The sequence below is a fragment of the Lampetra fluviatilis genome, chromosome 19, assembly GCF_964198595.1.
Source record: "Lampetra fluviatilis chromosome 19, kcLamFluv1.1, whole genome shotgun sequence".
Taxonomy (NCBI): domain Eukaryota; kingdom Metazoa; phylum Chordata; class Hyperoartia; order Petromyzontiformes; family Petromyzontidae; genus Lampetra; species Lampetra fluviatilis.
Genome location: NC_136293.1, coordinates 5,372,590 through 5,385,814, shown reverse-complemented (window position 1 = coordinate 5,385,814; position 13,225 = coordinate 5,372,590). Strand labels below are relative to the sequence as shown.

The window sequence follows — 13,225 nt, the reverse complement described above, 5'->3', positions numbered from 1 at the left end:
GGTCGAAGTCAGTGGGCTAGGGGATACGGGTCTAGGAAACGGGCTCGTGCATTGGGCTGGAAGTCACAGCGGCGGTGTTGGTGGTGTTAGGGAGTTGGGCGTCGTGGTGACCCCATTCCCGAGTGAAGAAGTCGGTTCCCGAGTAAATGTGAGGCCTCTTGCGCGTGTGGGGGGCGGCGCGGCTTTCCCAATAAACGATCGTGCCGACTCCCACCCAACGCACCCTCGCTGGCGTGCGTGTTCTACACGCGTGTGTGCTGTATGCTGCTGTGTGCTGTGTGCTGCACGCGTGTGTGCTGTGTGTGCTGTGTGTGCCACGTGTGTGCTGCACGCGTGTGTGCTGTGTGCTGCTGTGTGCTGTGTGTGCTGTGTGTGCCGCGTGTGTGCTGCATGCTGCTGTGTGCGAGTGCTACTGCGCAAGTTCTGTTGGGAGTACCCGCACGGCCACAGCCATCATCCACCAAACCCTCACCCCAACCCAAATCATACCAACGAGCAGGCTGGGTTAAAAGTTTCCTTTATCGAAAAAAATTAAGAATGGGGAATGCGGCACCGCTCGCGATCGCTACCGCCACGCCTCGACCGCACGCGCCAGTCGCACTCGCCCCGGTGCCCGGTCCCCCCTCCCCACGCCGGAGCCGCTGGCGTCGCCAGAGTGCACGCCGCCACAGGAGCTCCATCACGCCGCAGGAGCTCTGTCACGCCGCAGGAGCTCCGTCACGCCGCAGGAGCTCCGTCGACTTGTCGGCGCCGGGAGGGGCCCTCACCGCTTCTTGTAGACGCACGGTTTGAGCGCCAGGCCGGGCAGCTGCTCTTTGGCTTTGGGAGGAGCGGTCTTCTGCAGCTCAAACAGGTGGAAGTGCGAGTCCTCCATGTTCTGGCAGAACCGCAGGGGGCACAGCGAGCGCGCACGTCAACAACCACGCTGGGTTCCGGCTCGTCGCCCGCTTACAGTCGTGAGCCAGCGGTGGAAATTGCTCGTTACGATTACGGGAGCGAGTCTCGCCATCGGACTACCACCATTTATCTCCCCGCAAAGCCGTGCTCATTTTATCGACCACGGAGAGACGATGTACCAAGTCGACCCCCCAAAGAAGATTGAACTTTGAACTTGAGCTGTTCACTCCACCGCTGAGCAGCCACCACCCGAGCCAGATGAGCGCACGCAGCACAGCGACAAACAGCCGGATGTTTACCGGCACATGCCACCATTGCACGGTCGCACACACTCGCACAGCGGCCTCCATCATCGGGGTGGGGATCGTGGCGTTAGGGGAAAGCTCGCAGCAGCGTCAACGGGCCCCCCGCTCCCCACCACAGTTGAGGGCAGCAGCAGTAGTGGTGATGACGGTGGTTGATTTGGTGGTTGTGGTAGTTGTGGTGGTGAATGTCGTGGTAGTTGTGGCTGCGGTGGTGGTGGATGGGTTGGTAGGTTTAATGACTGTGTTGGTTGTGGCGGTGATTGCAGTGGTGGCAGTGGTTGTGGTAGTTGTGGTGGTTGTGATGGTGGTAGTGGTGATGGTGGTAGTGGTGGTGATTGTCGTGTTGGTAGCGGTGGTTGTGATGGTAGTAATTGTGTTGGTGGTTATGGTGGTGGTGGAGGCCGTGGTTATGGTGGTGGTGGTACCTTGGACAGCAGTTTGAATCCGAGCGCGGAGAGGGCGCTGAGGAAGTTGCGGGCGTCCTCGAAGCGGCTCGCCACCTCGGCGATCATCAGCACGCCCCTGCACGGCACGGACACGCGGCCACCGCAACAGCCTCCTCGTACACGCGGCGCCACAGACTCACGGCAAACAAACGCGCAGCGGCAACACGCGAGGATGCCGCGCGTGGAGCGCCGTGAGGGGTGTGTGAGGGGGGGGGGTGGGGGGGGGGTTTGGGGGGGCGTGAGGGAGGGGGGACGGGGATGTGCGGGAGGGGGGTGCGCGGGAGGGGGGAGGGGGGCGCGCAGGAGGGGGAGGGGGCGTGTGGGAGGGGGGAGGGGGGGCGTGCGGGAGGGGGGAGGGGGGCGTGGGTCAGGAGGGCCTCACCCTGTGCGCAGCACGCGGTTGGCCTCGGTGAGGAAGTCCTGGATGTTGGTCCCCATGAGCGAGAGGCAGAAGACGGCCACGTCCACGCTAGCGCCTTCCAGGGGCACCTGGACCCCCCCGTGCCCACACAAAGACAAAGATCCCCCGTGCAGCCGTTAGTGGACCGGTGGGGCAAGGGCTGTCCGCGAGCAGCGCCAATGTAGGCCGACACGGCACACGAGGGGACGGGCGGCCCGCACTGAGGCCGGCCCCCTTGTCTCCCCAGTGCTGATGTCTACGTACCACACCAGGGATCGTAGCGCAGCGCACTAACCGCTACACTACCGTGGTAACGGTGTGTGCTGGTGAGCGGTGGTCTTGAGTGGTGGTGGTGAGCGACGGTAGCAAGCAGTGGTGTGTGTGTGTGGTGGTGAGCAGTGCCTTGGCCATGTCGCAGGCCGTCACGCGCTCGTTCAGCGCCACGAGGTCGAACGAGTGCACGTGGTTCCGCACGGAGGCTGCGAGCTGCGCGTCCCCGCACCCAAAGTCGGCCACCACCAGCGACGCCGGCCTGTGGGGCACACAGCAACACCCCACTCAGCACCCTCCACTCAGCACCCTGCGGTGCTCATTGGCAGTCGAATCTGGGTGGGGGGGGGCAGCTTCTCCCCCGACCCCCCTCCCCAACAACACAAACTCCACACGACTGGAAGGGCGCTGTGACACGCTGGCACGCCATGGCCACGTTTCCACCCCCTTTTAGTGACGGTGGCGCAATGGGCGGTGAAGCACCGTGGCGTTTTGGTGAAGGATTGGTCTTGTCTGCGACGGTGCCACGAGCCACTTCCTGCGGCCCCTGCCGACGGGGCAGCAGCAGGGCACAGGCTGGGAACCACGCGACGAGGACCAACGCTACGGATTGATTACGAATGTTACATTTATAAGTATTTGACAAATCATTGCTGATGAGTATTTAACTCAAGAAACGTAGAACATTGTAGAATGAGTCTTCACTCATGTGCAGTCAACTTCGCCCCCAGGAATGTTTTGCCCCCTCTGAAACGTGCAGCAGCGCCCCCCACTGCCGCCGCGCGTCGTGGTAGCGGCGGCAGGCTACCAACGGGCGTATTGTGAACATCTTGAGAATGGCTGCAATCGACCCATCGCCGCGTATGTATGGGAGCACACACGCTCGCGCACGCTCCCTCGCTCGCACGCTCCCGCACGCTCCCGCACGCTCCCGCACGCTCGCTCGCACACGCACCGGTTCTTGATGGAGGAGATGATGCGCGAGAGCGGGTTCACAGGCCAGCGCTGCACCTGCGCCGTGAAGCCCTGGTGGTAGTCCTGGAAGGCCTGGGGGTCGCCGCGGAACAGGGCCCGCGCATCGCGGCTGCTGCCCTCGTACAGCTGCTGGTTGAGGAAGCGGAAGCGCGCGCCCTGCAGGCGCTGCTGCATGCGCAGCCGCAGCGCAGCGGAGCGGTCTGCGGGGACCGGCGGCGCGGGAGCGGCATTGGGATCCGGGTGGGCGCCATCCTCATCCTCCTCCGCGTCATTGGTGGATCCCCTCTTTGTCGCCGCCGCCGACGACTTCAGTTTCTTTGTTTTACTCTTGGCAGCCGCGGCATCTCCTGCCCCTTCCTGTGCGTCGCCGTTCTCCGTCGGACTCTCCGCTTTGCGCCGTTTGGGCTCCGATTTAGCGACATTTTTTTTCTTCTTTTTGATTTTACCGACGGTCTCGACGTCTCCGTCGCACGCTGCCTCCGCCCCGACGGCGTCACGGCTCTCAGCCTCCACCTGCTGCTTCTCCTCCTTTTCCTTCTGCCTTTTCAGCTTCTTGCTTTTGTATTTGGAGAGCGAGGGGTCTTGCATGGCGGCATCCGCGGGCTCCTCCACCTGCCGGTCGCCATCATCGACCGGCTCTTCCGGCTCCTTCCGCCACACCAGCTCGCGCTGCTTGTATTTGTTCCGGATCCGCCGCTTGCTCTTCATGCGGTTCTGCCACTGCTTCCTCGTGAGTGGCTTCTTCCCCTTCCTGCTCTGCTCGTCTCCCACGCCGCTCTCTCCGTCATCCCCGCTCTGCTCGTCTCCCTCGGCGCTCTCCGCTTTCGCTTTTTTGCGAGGGGGGCGGTCGTTCGCGCGTTCCCCTAGTTCGTCGGCGGGGACCTCGGCGGCGTCTCCCGCCGATGTCTTCGATTTCTTCCGTTTGCGCGTTTCCGTTTTGTCGGCATCGTCGTCGGCCGGGGCCTCGCTCTGGGACGGCCGCTTGCGCGTCCGCTTGCGTTTGGGCCGCCACTTCTCGTCCACCGGCGTCTTTCTACGCCGTGGGGTCTTGCGTGTGCTCCCCTCGGCCTCGCCGGCTCCGTCGCTAGCCCCCTCCTCGGCGCCGCGCCGCACCCGCAGCTTGCGCCGCTTCTTCTTTTTCTTCTTCTCCTTCTCGACGGCGCCTCCAGCACCGTCCTGCGACAACAGCGTGCGCACTTCGCGTGAGTCTTGCGAGCGCGTGCAATGAGAAGAGCGAAGCGAATGAGTTATTGAAGGGAATGAGCGAATGGAATGAATGGCGTGAAGGGAGCGAGCGAGTTGAGTTTACGAGTGGGGTCCGTGTCCACGGCGTGGTGACAATCAAGCTGCTGAGGGAGGCGAGACCTTTGGGGGTGGTGGTGGTGGTGGTGTCGAGGAGGCCTGTGGTAGCCGAGCGGGGCTCGGGGTCTTTGGGGAGCGCTGAGGGGGTCGTCGGGCCCCTTTCTGCCCAGAGGGAAAGAGCGCCTGGGTGAGGCTGCGTCCCTCGTGCGCGTCGCCCCATTGCGACACCGCGAACATGGCACTCCTGAGTCTCCTGTAAACGCTGGGCACGCAAGATACACACACACGCGCATACACAACAGCCGATATTCGCCACGAAGTGGAGGTAAAGGTCACCACAGCGCTTGTGCCAGGCTAGGGGGGTGAAGCCTCGATAATAATTTGTCTACATTGGCCTTAAAAAATTAGTTAGTCAGGCGGTGGACTATCTGTTTGGTTAAACACGTAAATATTATTAATCCTTGATCGTTTCTGCGTGGATTAAATATCAGCCGTTCTATAGGATTCGGGGGGGGGGGGTCAGGCGTACGTACGCAGATGGGGGGGGGGGTGTAAAAAGTACGCGCGCGTACAGGGAGGGGTCAAGTTTGGACAGATTTTTGCGTACCTACTAAATGGATGGCCCCTTAGTGAACACTTACTAAAACAAAAACCACGCGCGGCCGCCTTTGTTTTCCCAGCGCTGATGTGTACACACCACGGCGCGTGTTCTCAGGCTGGAGGCTGGATCAAGTCAGTTGTAATTGTTGAACCAGGTGAGACAAATAGGCAAGAGGGACCCACCCCCCCTTTGTCACCGCAATGATAGGAATTCATATTCTTTGGTTCTTTCGGTAAACTCGCGTAGATAGAAAAAGAATGAAAATAAAATGAATAAAAATAATACAAACTAAAACAAACACTAATGTAGACTGTAGTGAGTGTACTGGCAGTCTACATTATAGACTGGCAGTCCGCTCACCGAGGTTAAGAACCAGGCTACAGTCTACATTATAGACTGCCAGTACACTCACCAAACTTAATAACCAGGCTACAGTCTACATTATAGACTGCGAGTACACTCACCCAGCTGAATAACCAGGCTACAGTCTACATTATAGATTGGCAGTACACTCACCCAGCTTAATAACCAGGCTACAGTGTACATTATAGACTGCCAGTACACTCACTCAGCTTAATAACCAGGCTACAGTCTACATTATCGACTGCCAGTATACTCACTCAGCTTAATAACCAGTCTACATTATAGACTGCCAGTACACTCACCCAGCTTAATAACCAGTCTACAGTCTACATTATAGACTGCCAGTACACTCACCCAGCTGAATAACCAGGCTACAGTCTACATTAGTGTTTCATTATTATTTTAGTTCTTTATTATTCACTTTATTTTTTTTCTATGTACGTGATTTTACTGAAAGAACCAAAGAGTATGGGGTCCCAGGATAGTTCCGACAGCACTCGCCGCTGATGCCAGCCGCGTCCGGATACGCAAACTCGGGCAGGCCGGGCTCGTCGTGGTCCCAGCACGCCCGCCTGGGCCGCCTGGGCCGCCACGATCGTCTCCCGCTTGTCGCCACTCGGCTTGTGGCGGCGGATCGAGCAGAAAGACGCGGCGAGCGAAACGAGGAGAGGGCGGGAGAGAGGGGCCACGGGAGAACGCAGAGTCCGAATGCAGGTAACTGCAGCAGACGCCGTTTCCCTGCGGTAGCTGCTGATGCCGAGGCAAGTGACCCTTGCGACGATGCTGGTAACGATGTGGGCGATAACAACAAGAACAACAACGAGTGCGAGCTTTGTTGATGTCGCTTTCACCTGGAACACTGAGCGCGTCTCCCTCGTCTCAGGCTCCCCCACGTGCTCGCCCTGCTCCTCCACGTGCGCGGCGCTCAATCCTCTTCCGGGTCACGGGGTGGGGAGGGCGGTTGGAGGGGGAGTTGGGGGGAGGGGTGGGGAGGGGGGTTGGGGGGAGGGGTGGGGAGGGGGAGTTGGGGGGAGGGGTGGGGAGGGGGGTTGGGGGGAGGGGTGGGGAGGGGGGTTGGGGGGAGGGGTGGGGAGGGGGGGTTGGGGGGAGGGGTGGGGAGGGGGGGTTGGGGGGAGGGGTGGGGAGGGGGGGTTGGGGGTGCGGCGAGGGGGCGGGAACTTCCGTGACGGCGAGGCCCTCAGAGTAGCGGCCGCGTCCTCAGCTTCGAGCACAGCGAGAGGGCTCTGACCACTACCCCCACCACCACCTCAACTACTACCACCACCTCAACCACCACCTCAACCACTACCACCACCATTACCACCACCACCTCAACCACCCCCCCGAGACCGTCTTCCTCCCCAGACCCCACCGCCTCCACCTCTCGCCCGCTTCTCCCGCCGGCCTCCCCATCTCCCCATGGCGGCGCCGGCGGCGGCGTTCGCCCTCGCCGCGCTCGGCCTCGCCTCTCTCGCCGGCGCCGCGCCCCTCTGGGCAGCTCCCTGGAGCTGGCCGCCCGGCCTCTTCGCGACGAACCCGGCGCTTCCCGGGGTCACCGCAGCCTCCGCCGCGTCGCCCAACTCGACGGAGCTGTGCGCGCTGTGCCGCTTCGCCGTGGGGTTCGTGGACGCGTCGCTGTCCCTGCCGGGCGGGGAGGACGCCCTGGCGCGGGCCGCCGCCTCCGTGTGCGAGAAGCTTCGTCTGCAGGACCGCCGCGTGTGCCAGAACGCGACGCAGCTCTTCAAGGACTACGTGGTCACGGTGCTGCTCCACTCCGTGCTGGACCCCGCCTCCGTGTGCGGGGTACTCCTGGGCCCCGGCTGCGGCCCCCCGGGACCCCCCCACGCCAATTGGAGCGTGCGGCTACCGCCCGTCCCCAAGCCGCCCGTGCAGCCCCCGGGGCCGCCGCCGCCGCCGTCGGCGCCCCGGGACTCGGTGCTGTTCATCACGGACGTGCACTGGGACCGCGACTACGCCGAGGGCAGCCAGGCCGAGTGCGGGGAGCCGCTGTGCTGCCGGCGGCAGGACGGGGCCCCCTCGCCCGGTCGCCCCGGGGCCGGCAAGTGGGGGGACTACAGGGCGTGCGACGTGCCGCTACGCACCGTGCAGAGCTTGCTGGAGCACGCCACGCGGCAGGAGAACCACACGCGGCAGGAGCACGCCACGCGGCAGGAGGGACGCGGCACGGGAGTCACGCACGCGTACTGGACAGGAGACATCCCCGCGCACAACGTGTGGGAGCAGACGGAACAAGACCAGCTGCAGGTGGGTCACCCGCCTCGCCACAACTTGAGGGCCCGAGGATTCCTTTGGGCCCTTGAGGGCCACTCTTCTCTGCGGGTCTTACCCTGAGGCCACCGGCTCCACTGCGCCAGAGCATTGCCGGCGCACAGGTCGGAGCCGCTGGCTGTGGTGAAACCGGCTTCTCAAGCGAGTTGATGAGCTCAGGCTCGGTGGTCACGCGTGATTTGCTCGTGTGCGTCACGTTCACTTTGCTTCTGCAACTTTATTTAGCCTAAATAAGGTTTAAAATGTCGGTTTTACTATCTCATGCGACGTGAGATTGTGAGAAGTACCGTGTCGACCAGATGTCGTCACTTGAAGGGATATCTGAAGTCGTAGCTCTCTCGACATGTCACACATCAAAAGCAGACATCACAACATGAAGGCTTGCACCGCTCTGCAAAAGATGCAAACGGATGCTCATGACGTGGTACCGATTGTACAATCTTGATATAATTAGGCATAAATTAATGTCAAATGAAGCGGCTGAAATTTAAATGCGAGTTGCTCTAGTGCAGGTACTACGGGACTTCAGTTTGTTCCCATCGAGACCAGGGCCCATCTTCTTCGTCACGGCTCGGCTCAGGAATGGCTCTGACTCAAGTGGATCTGGCTCTGAGGACGGTCCCAGCCACACTCAGGATTCCCTTGAGCCGAGCCCGAGCCACGGCCGAGCTGGTCACTCACGCGACTTGGGAAGCCACCGAGCGGCTCAAGCCTGAGCTGAGCCGCGTTAGAGGCCAAGCCAGAGCCGAGCCGTGATGAAAAGAACATGGCCCTCAAAGTGTCTTGTTCAACGGAGACCTGCCTGAGGCGAGTACGAGATCCCGTGCGATGCGAGAGGTTTGATATCCCTCGCTTTGCGTGGCTCTGCAGGCGCTGACGACCGTCACGGAGCTCTTCCGCAAGTACCTGGGCGACATCACGGTCTACCCGGCCGTGGGCAACCACGAGAGCTCGCCCGTCAACAGCTTCCCACCGCCCTCCGCGCCCGGCCACCACTCCTCCGCCTGGCTCTACGATGCCATGGCAAAAGCGTGGAGTCATTGGCTGCCTAGCGACGCGCTTGTCACTCTACGGTACCAGCCAGTCAAAGGATTTGCCAGACACCCCATGGGATCAGCCATATACCAGCCAGTCACCCCATGGGTCCACCCTTTCTTTTGTTCTGGCCATCATTGGTGCTTGGGCCACATGAGCTCTGTGGTCAAATGAACAGGATGAAGGTAAAGCTGAGCTCCGCAAAGTTGTTATCTTTGTGGTTTAACTATTTCTTGTTACTTTAATGGGGAGACCTGACCATAACGCCACTAAGCTGCCAATCATTTGCATGTTCAACATTACAATCCACTGTAAATTAACGTGTGACCAGGGTAAAGTGTAGGGCTCGTATCAGCAAAACACAGTGCGTGTGTGTGTGCGTGCGCCCCCAGGTTTGGCGGCTTCTACACGGTGCTGGCCAAGCCGGGCCTGCGCGTCGTCTCCCTCAACATGAACTTCTGCTCCGTGGAGAACTTCTGGCTCGCCATCAACGACACGGACCCTGCCGGGCAGCTGCAGTGGTTCGTGGACGTCCTGCAGGCAGCCGAGAACAACGGCGAGAAGGTGCGGGGGCAGCGGGGCTGGGATTTTCCATTTCGTCTGAATCTGTGGCGCTGTGGAGGAAGTGATTTTCAGAGGCAAGAGGAAGTGGTGCAAGATTAAACGAGGAACTGGACGGGTGCAGGGTGGTGCGCTAACGCATTCTGCCTCTAGGTTCACGTCATCGGTCACATCGCACCCGGGCTGTGTCGCAAGACCTGGAGCTGGAACTACTATCACATCATCAACCGGTAGGGCCTTCATGGTCTGCCTGATGCCCTGTCACCCTGACACCCTGCCTAACAATCTGGGCAACACTCTCCATACCTAACAGCTTACCCCCACCTTAACACCCTGCCTTACATAACACCAACTACGCAAACCCCCTGTTGTTTTCCAGCCCAAGGTTTTAATTAAAAAAAAATGTATCCACAACTGTTAAAAATAAACAAATGCTTGTTACACAACACTTGGCAAAACCTGGCCTCCAAAATAAATCCGTGTCTATTTCTTCAAACAATCCCAAGCCCGAGGCAAACACCAACAACGCTGAGCACGCAAACGCCTCGTGTCACGCTACGTGCCGAGTGGCTACGTTACTGCGCAGCTCCTCCCCGTCACGCCAACGCTCACCCTGCTAGCGGGGAACCACACGTTGCTCCACTTTGAGAGTGGCACTGTAGCCTGCGTGCCGTGCCTTTGGGTTCCCTTGCGACCACAGACCTTCGTTCGAGAAAGGAAGTTGTGGCTCCGTGTTGGAAACTATTGTTGCTAAATCAGCATTTTCCACAACAAAGATGGTGTGACCTAAAAAAAATGCAGAAGCTGACGTTTCTGTTGATCTGTAAAATATTTCCTTGTTGTCGTGAAAAAGCGTTGAGTGTGGAATGTTTGTTGCGGCAGTGGTAATGTTTGAAATTATGCCCCAGCAGCCCCCAGTTTGTAGACAGTTGGGCTTAGTGTGGAGAGGCTGTCCACCTCCAGCCAGCTGGATGAATGGAACTGCCCTCCAGCAGTAGAGAGAGAATTTCATCCAGAAGGGATTATTCTCTGCCCTCCCTTTCCCTCCCCAGGTACGAATCCACCATTGCTGCCCAGTTTTTTGGACACGTGCACACGGACCAGTTTGAGATGTTCTATGATGAGGAGACTCTGAGCCGGCCGCTGGGCGTCGCGTACCTGTCACCCAGTGTCACCACCTACTGGGATCTCAACCCAGGTAAGCCCGAGCACCAGCAGAAGCCTCATCGGCTGAGCAGAGTGCACGTGAACATTTACACACGGGAGATCAGAGAGCTGGACCCTGACTAAACAGCTTTAAAACAAGTTGCTGGAATTTGAGCTCAGGTGTCCGAGGCAGATGCTGGGAATTTTGTGGCACGGCCAAATAAGTAATGCAGAAGTCTGGAAGTGAAACATTGCAGGTGAATTTTGCAGATGTGATTTGGCAAAAACGTCTGGGCTGGGTGGGACGCAAGTGCAGCATGGGGGAGGAATGATTGAAAGAAACAGACACTGGATTGGTCTCCACAGGCCTGACAACCAAGGGGGGAAGGCTTAGTCCTGATGGTGCAAGACTGCCAGAGCAGATCCTGAAGACCGTATGTCTACTCTACCGCAGCTGCAGATCCTAGCAGAGGGTAGAAAGCATCGGCTAGGTGTGGTGGCATCATTGGTTTTGGCCGTGATGACATCTTGACCTTGAGAGAGTGGGTTGACAGATCAGCCGTGTGGGTGCTTTCCTCGGCTCTTTCAACTCGCTGTGCGCGGTGCACGTGGACAGGCTACCGCGTCTACGAGATCGACGGTGATCGTAACGACAGCACTCGCGCTGTACTTGACCACCACACCTACTACCTGGACCTGGAAGAGGCCAACCGTCTTGACCGGCCCACGTGGCGCCTCCTCTACTCGGCCCGCAAGGCCTACGGGATGGAGGCCCTGGGCCCCGCCGACTGGGACGCGCTGCTGCGCCGCATGCAGGACGACGACGCGCTCTTCGCGATCTTCTGGTGGCACCTGCACAAGGGCCACTCGTCCGAGCCGTGCGTCGGGATGTGCAAGGTCGCCTTGCTGTGTGCGCTGAGATCCGGCCGCTCCTGGGACCCGGAGCAGTGCGCGCGGCAGGTGCGGCCCGAGCAGCACCAGGCCCTCGTGCGCATCTGGAAGGAAACCGTCCGCTGCTAGGCCGAGGAGCCGCGCTCGCTGGAGAGCGGGCCGCTCCCTTGCGGCACCAGCACTCCTCGCGTGCGTGGTCGGTGCCATTTCAGGGTTGGGTGATTTGCAGCTCCCCTACACTTGGTTGACACGCAGGTTTACATTCAAGCCTCTATAAGCTTCGTCTTCTCATGCTTTGGACTCGAAGCGGAATTTTTTCGCGCAGCTCTTACTGGCAGTGGTTGCTTCGAATGTTTGGAGTGGCGAAGTGCAGTCGGATGAGATCGCAGTGCCCCCTGATGGGGGAGCGTGCCTAAGGGGCAAGGCAACCACATCTCGCACAGATTCCAGACGTCACGAACATGGCTTTCTAAGAGCTGCCTTCTGATTGGTTCCACATTTGGTTGCATTTAAAAAACATTGGGGAAATGTCAGTGGTTCATGATGAATCCACGGCATGTGAAAAGGATATTCAGCACTCTCAAGACACCAACTCGGGACGGTTTTTAAGCAGTGCATCTATTTTGCCGAGACTAAACGCCTGTTCCAGTTGCGCTGCTAATGCAATACGCGCGTCTTTTTGCACTTTTATGCAGGCGATGGAAATGCCTCGATTAAGAGCGCACAAAGGCTTTCGATGAAACGGGTTTTAAACTGTAAATTCTTGCAGTGATTTTTAGAAATACGGATGGAATTGCAGACAGTGTTAGTTTCACTTACAAAGGCCCTAACCTCCCATAACATCCAGAGGCTATGGGTCTGCACATTCCAAGTCAGTGTTAGCTTCATGATGACGTCACAACGCGGTAACTTGCTGATTATAGTTTACTCCCAATATTGACACCGCACGTCTGGCCTTCATATAAATCTCACGCAGATTTGTCTTCACAGCCACTTGCACCATGCAGTCAGCGGGGTGTGGCCTGTAGGCATGGAGACCAGTGGTCCATGCTGGGGCCGAGGTTGAGGGTAAGAGAGGTCTCCTCCACCACCAGACCAAGGGTGGCCAAACGCTGTCGTTTGTTTACCCCCGGTTTGGCACGGGTATTGATGCGTGGAGTGGTGCTTAAGTCACGTTATTGAGAACGTGGCCTCCAGATGCGGTTCATCTTGATGGGCGCGGCTGCTGCGTCTTGACAATGCACGTTGACTTGTAGATTCCCTAATAAAGGCTTTATTAATTAAGGCTTCACTCCGTGTGTGTGTCCCGCTCACTGACGTGGCTATTTGAACAACCGTTGGTCAATCTGCTGCTGGATGGGCTGTGGGGTTATTTACTCAAACATCACCATGCCGGTAGTGCAGGTTGGCGAAGGCGGGGAGCGTAGAGGTAAAGTGCAACGATAACTTTGCACGGGCACCTGATAACCAGAACGCAGGCCCACAGGACAAGTTCTGAATGGCGCGGGCAGCATAGGCGGCCGTGGGACCCCGGTGCCACCACTCCGACGCCCCGCACCTCTGCAGGCGACCGACAGAAGCCCTGGCTCCTGGCGACACCAACAGTGGCGTGGCGGCCACGGAAAGAAGGCTCTCTCGAGAAAGTAGGCGGGGCCCAGCTGCAAATGAGCAGCACCGCACGAGTCTCAAACCTGCGCTACCCCGGCCTGTGGAGCTGAAACGCTACGCACGGACCTCCGTGCCG

The 13,225-nt window shown here is 59.2% G+C and overlaps 2 protein-coding genes across 2 annotated transcripts; one reads left to right on the top strand and one right to left on the bottom strand.

The window, feature by feature from the left end:
• Positions 1-507: 507 nt before the first annotated feature.
• Positions 508-6,972, bottom strand: RRP8 (ribosomal RNA processing 8). The gene is made up of 8 exons (XM_078864750.1): positions 6,941-6,972; positions 6,061-6,492; positions 4,659-4,848; positions 3,274-4,469; positions 2,451-2,580; positions 2,031-2,137; positions 1,628-1,724; positions 508-877 (listed from the first exon to the last, which is right to left on the bottom strand). The coding sequence occupies exons 1-8, from the start codon at positions 6,970-6,972 to the stop codon at positions 764-766; spliced, it is 2,298 nt and encodes a 765-aa protein (XP_078720876.1). The 3' UTR covers positions 508-763.
• Positions 6,692-12,772, top strand: SMPD1 (sphingomyelin phosphodiesterase 1). The gene is made up of 6 exons (XM_078864865.1): positions 6,692-7,824; positions 8,719-8,921; positions 9,276-9,447; positions 9,598-9,674; positions 10,497-10,642; positions 11,207-12,772. Exons 1-6 carry the CDS (start codon positions 6,979-6,981, stop codon positions 11,608-11,610), a joined length of 1,848 nt encoding a protein of 615 aa, XP_078720991.1. The 5' UTR covers positions 6,692-6,978; the 3' UTR covers positions 11,611-12,772.
• Positions 12,773-13,225: the final 453 nt, after the last annotated feature.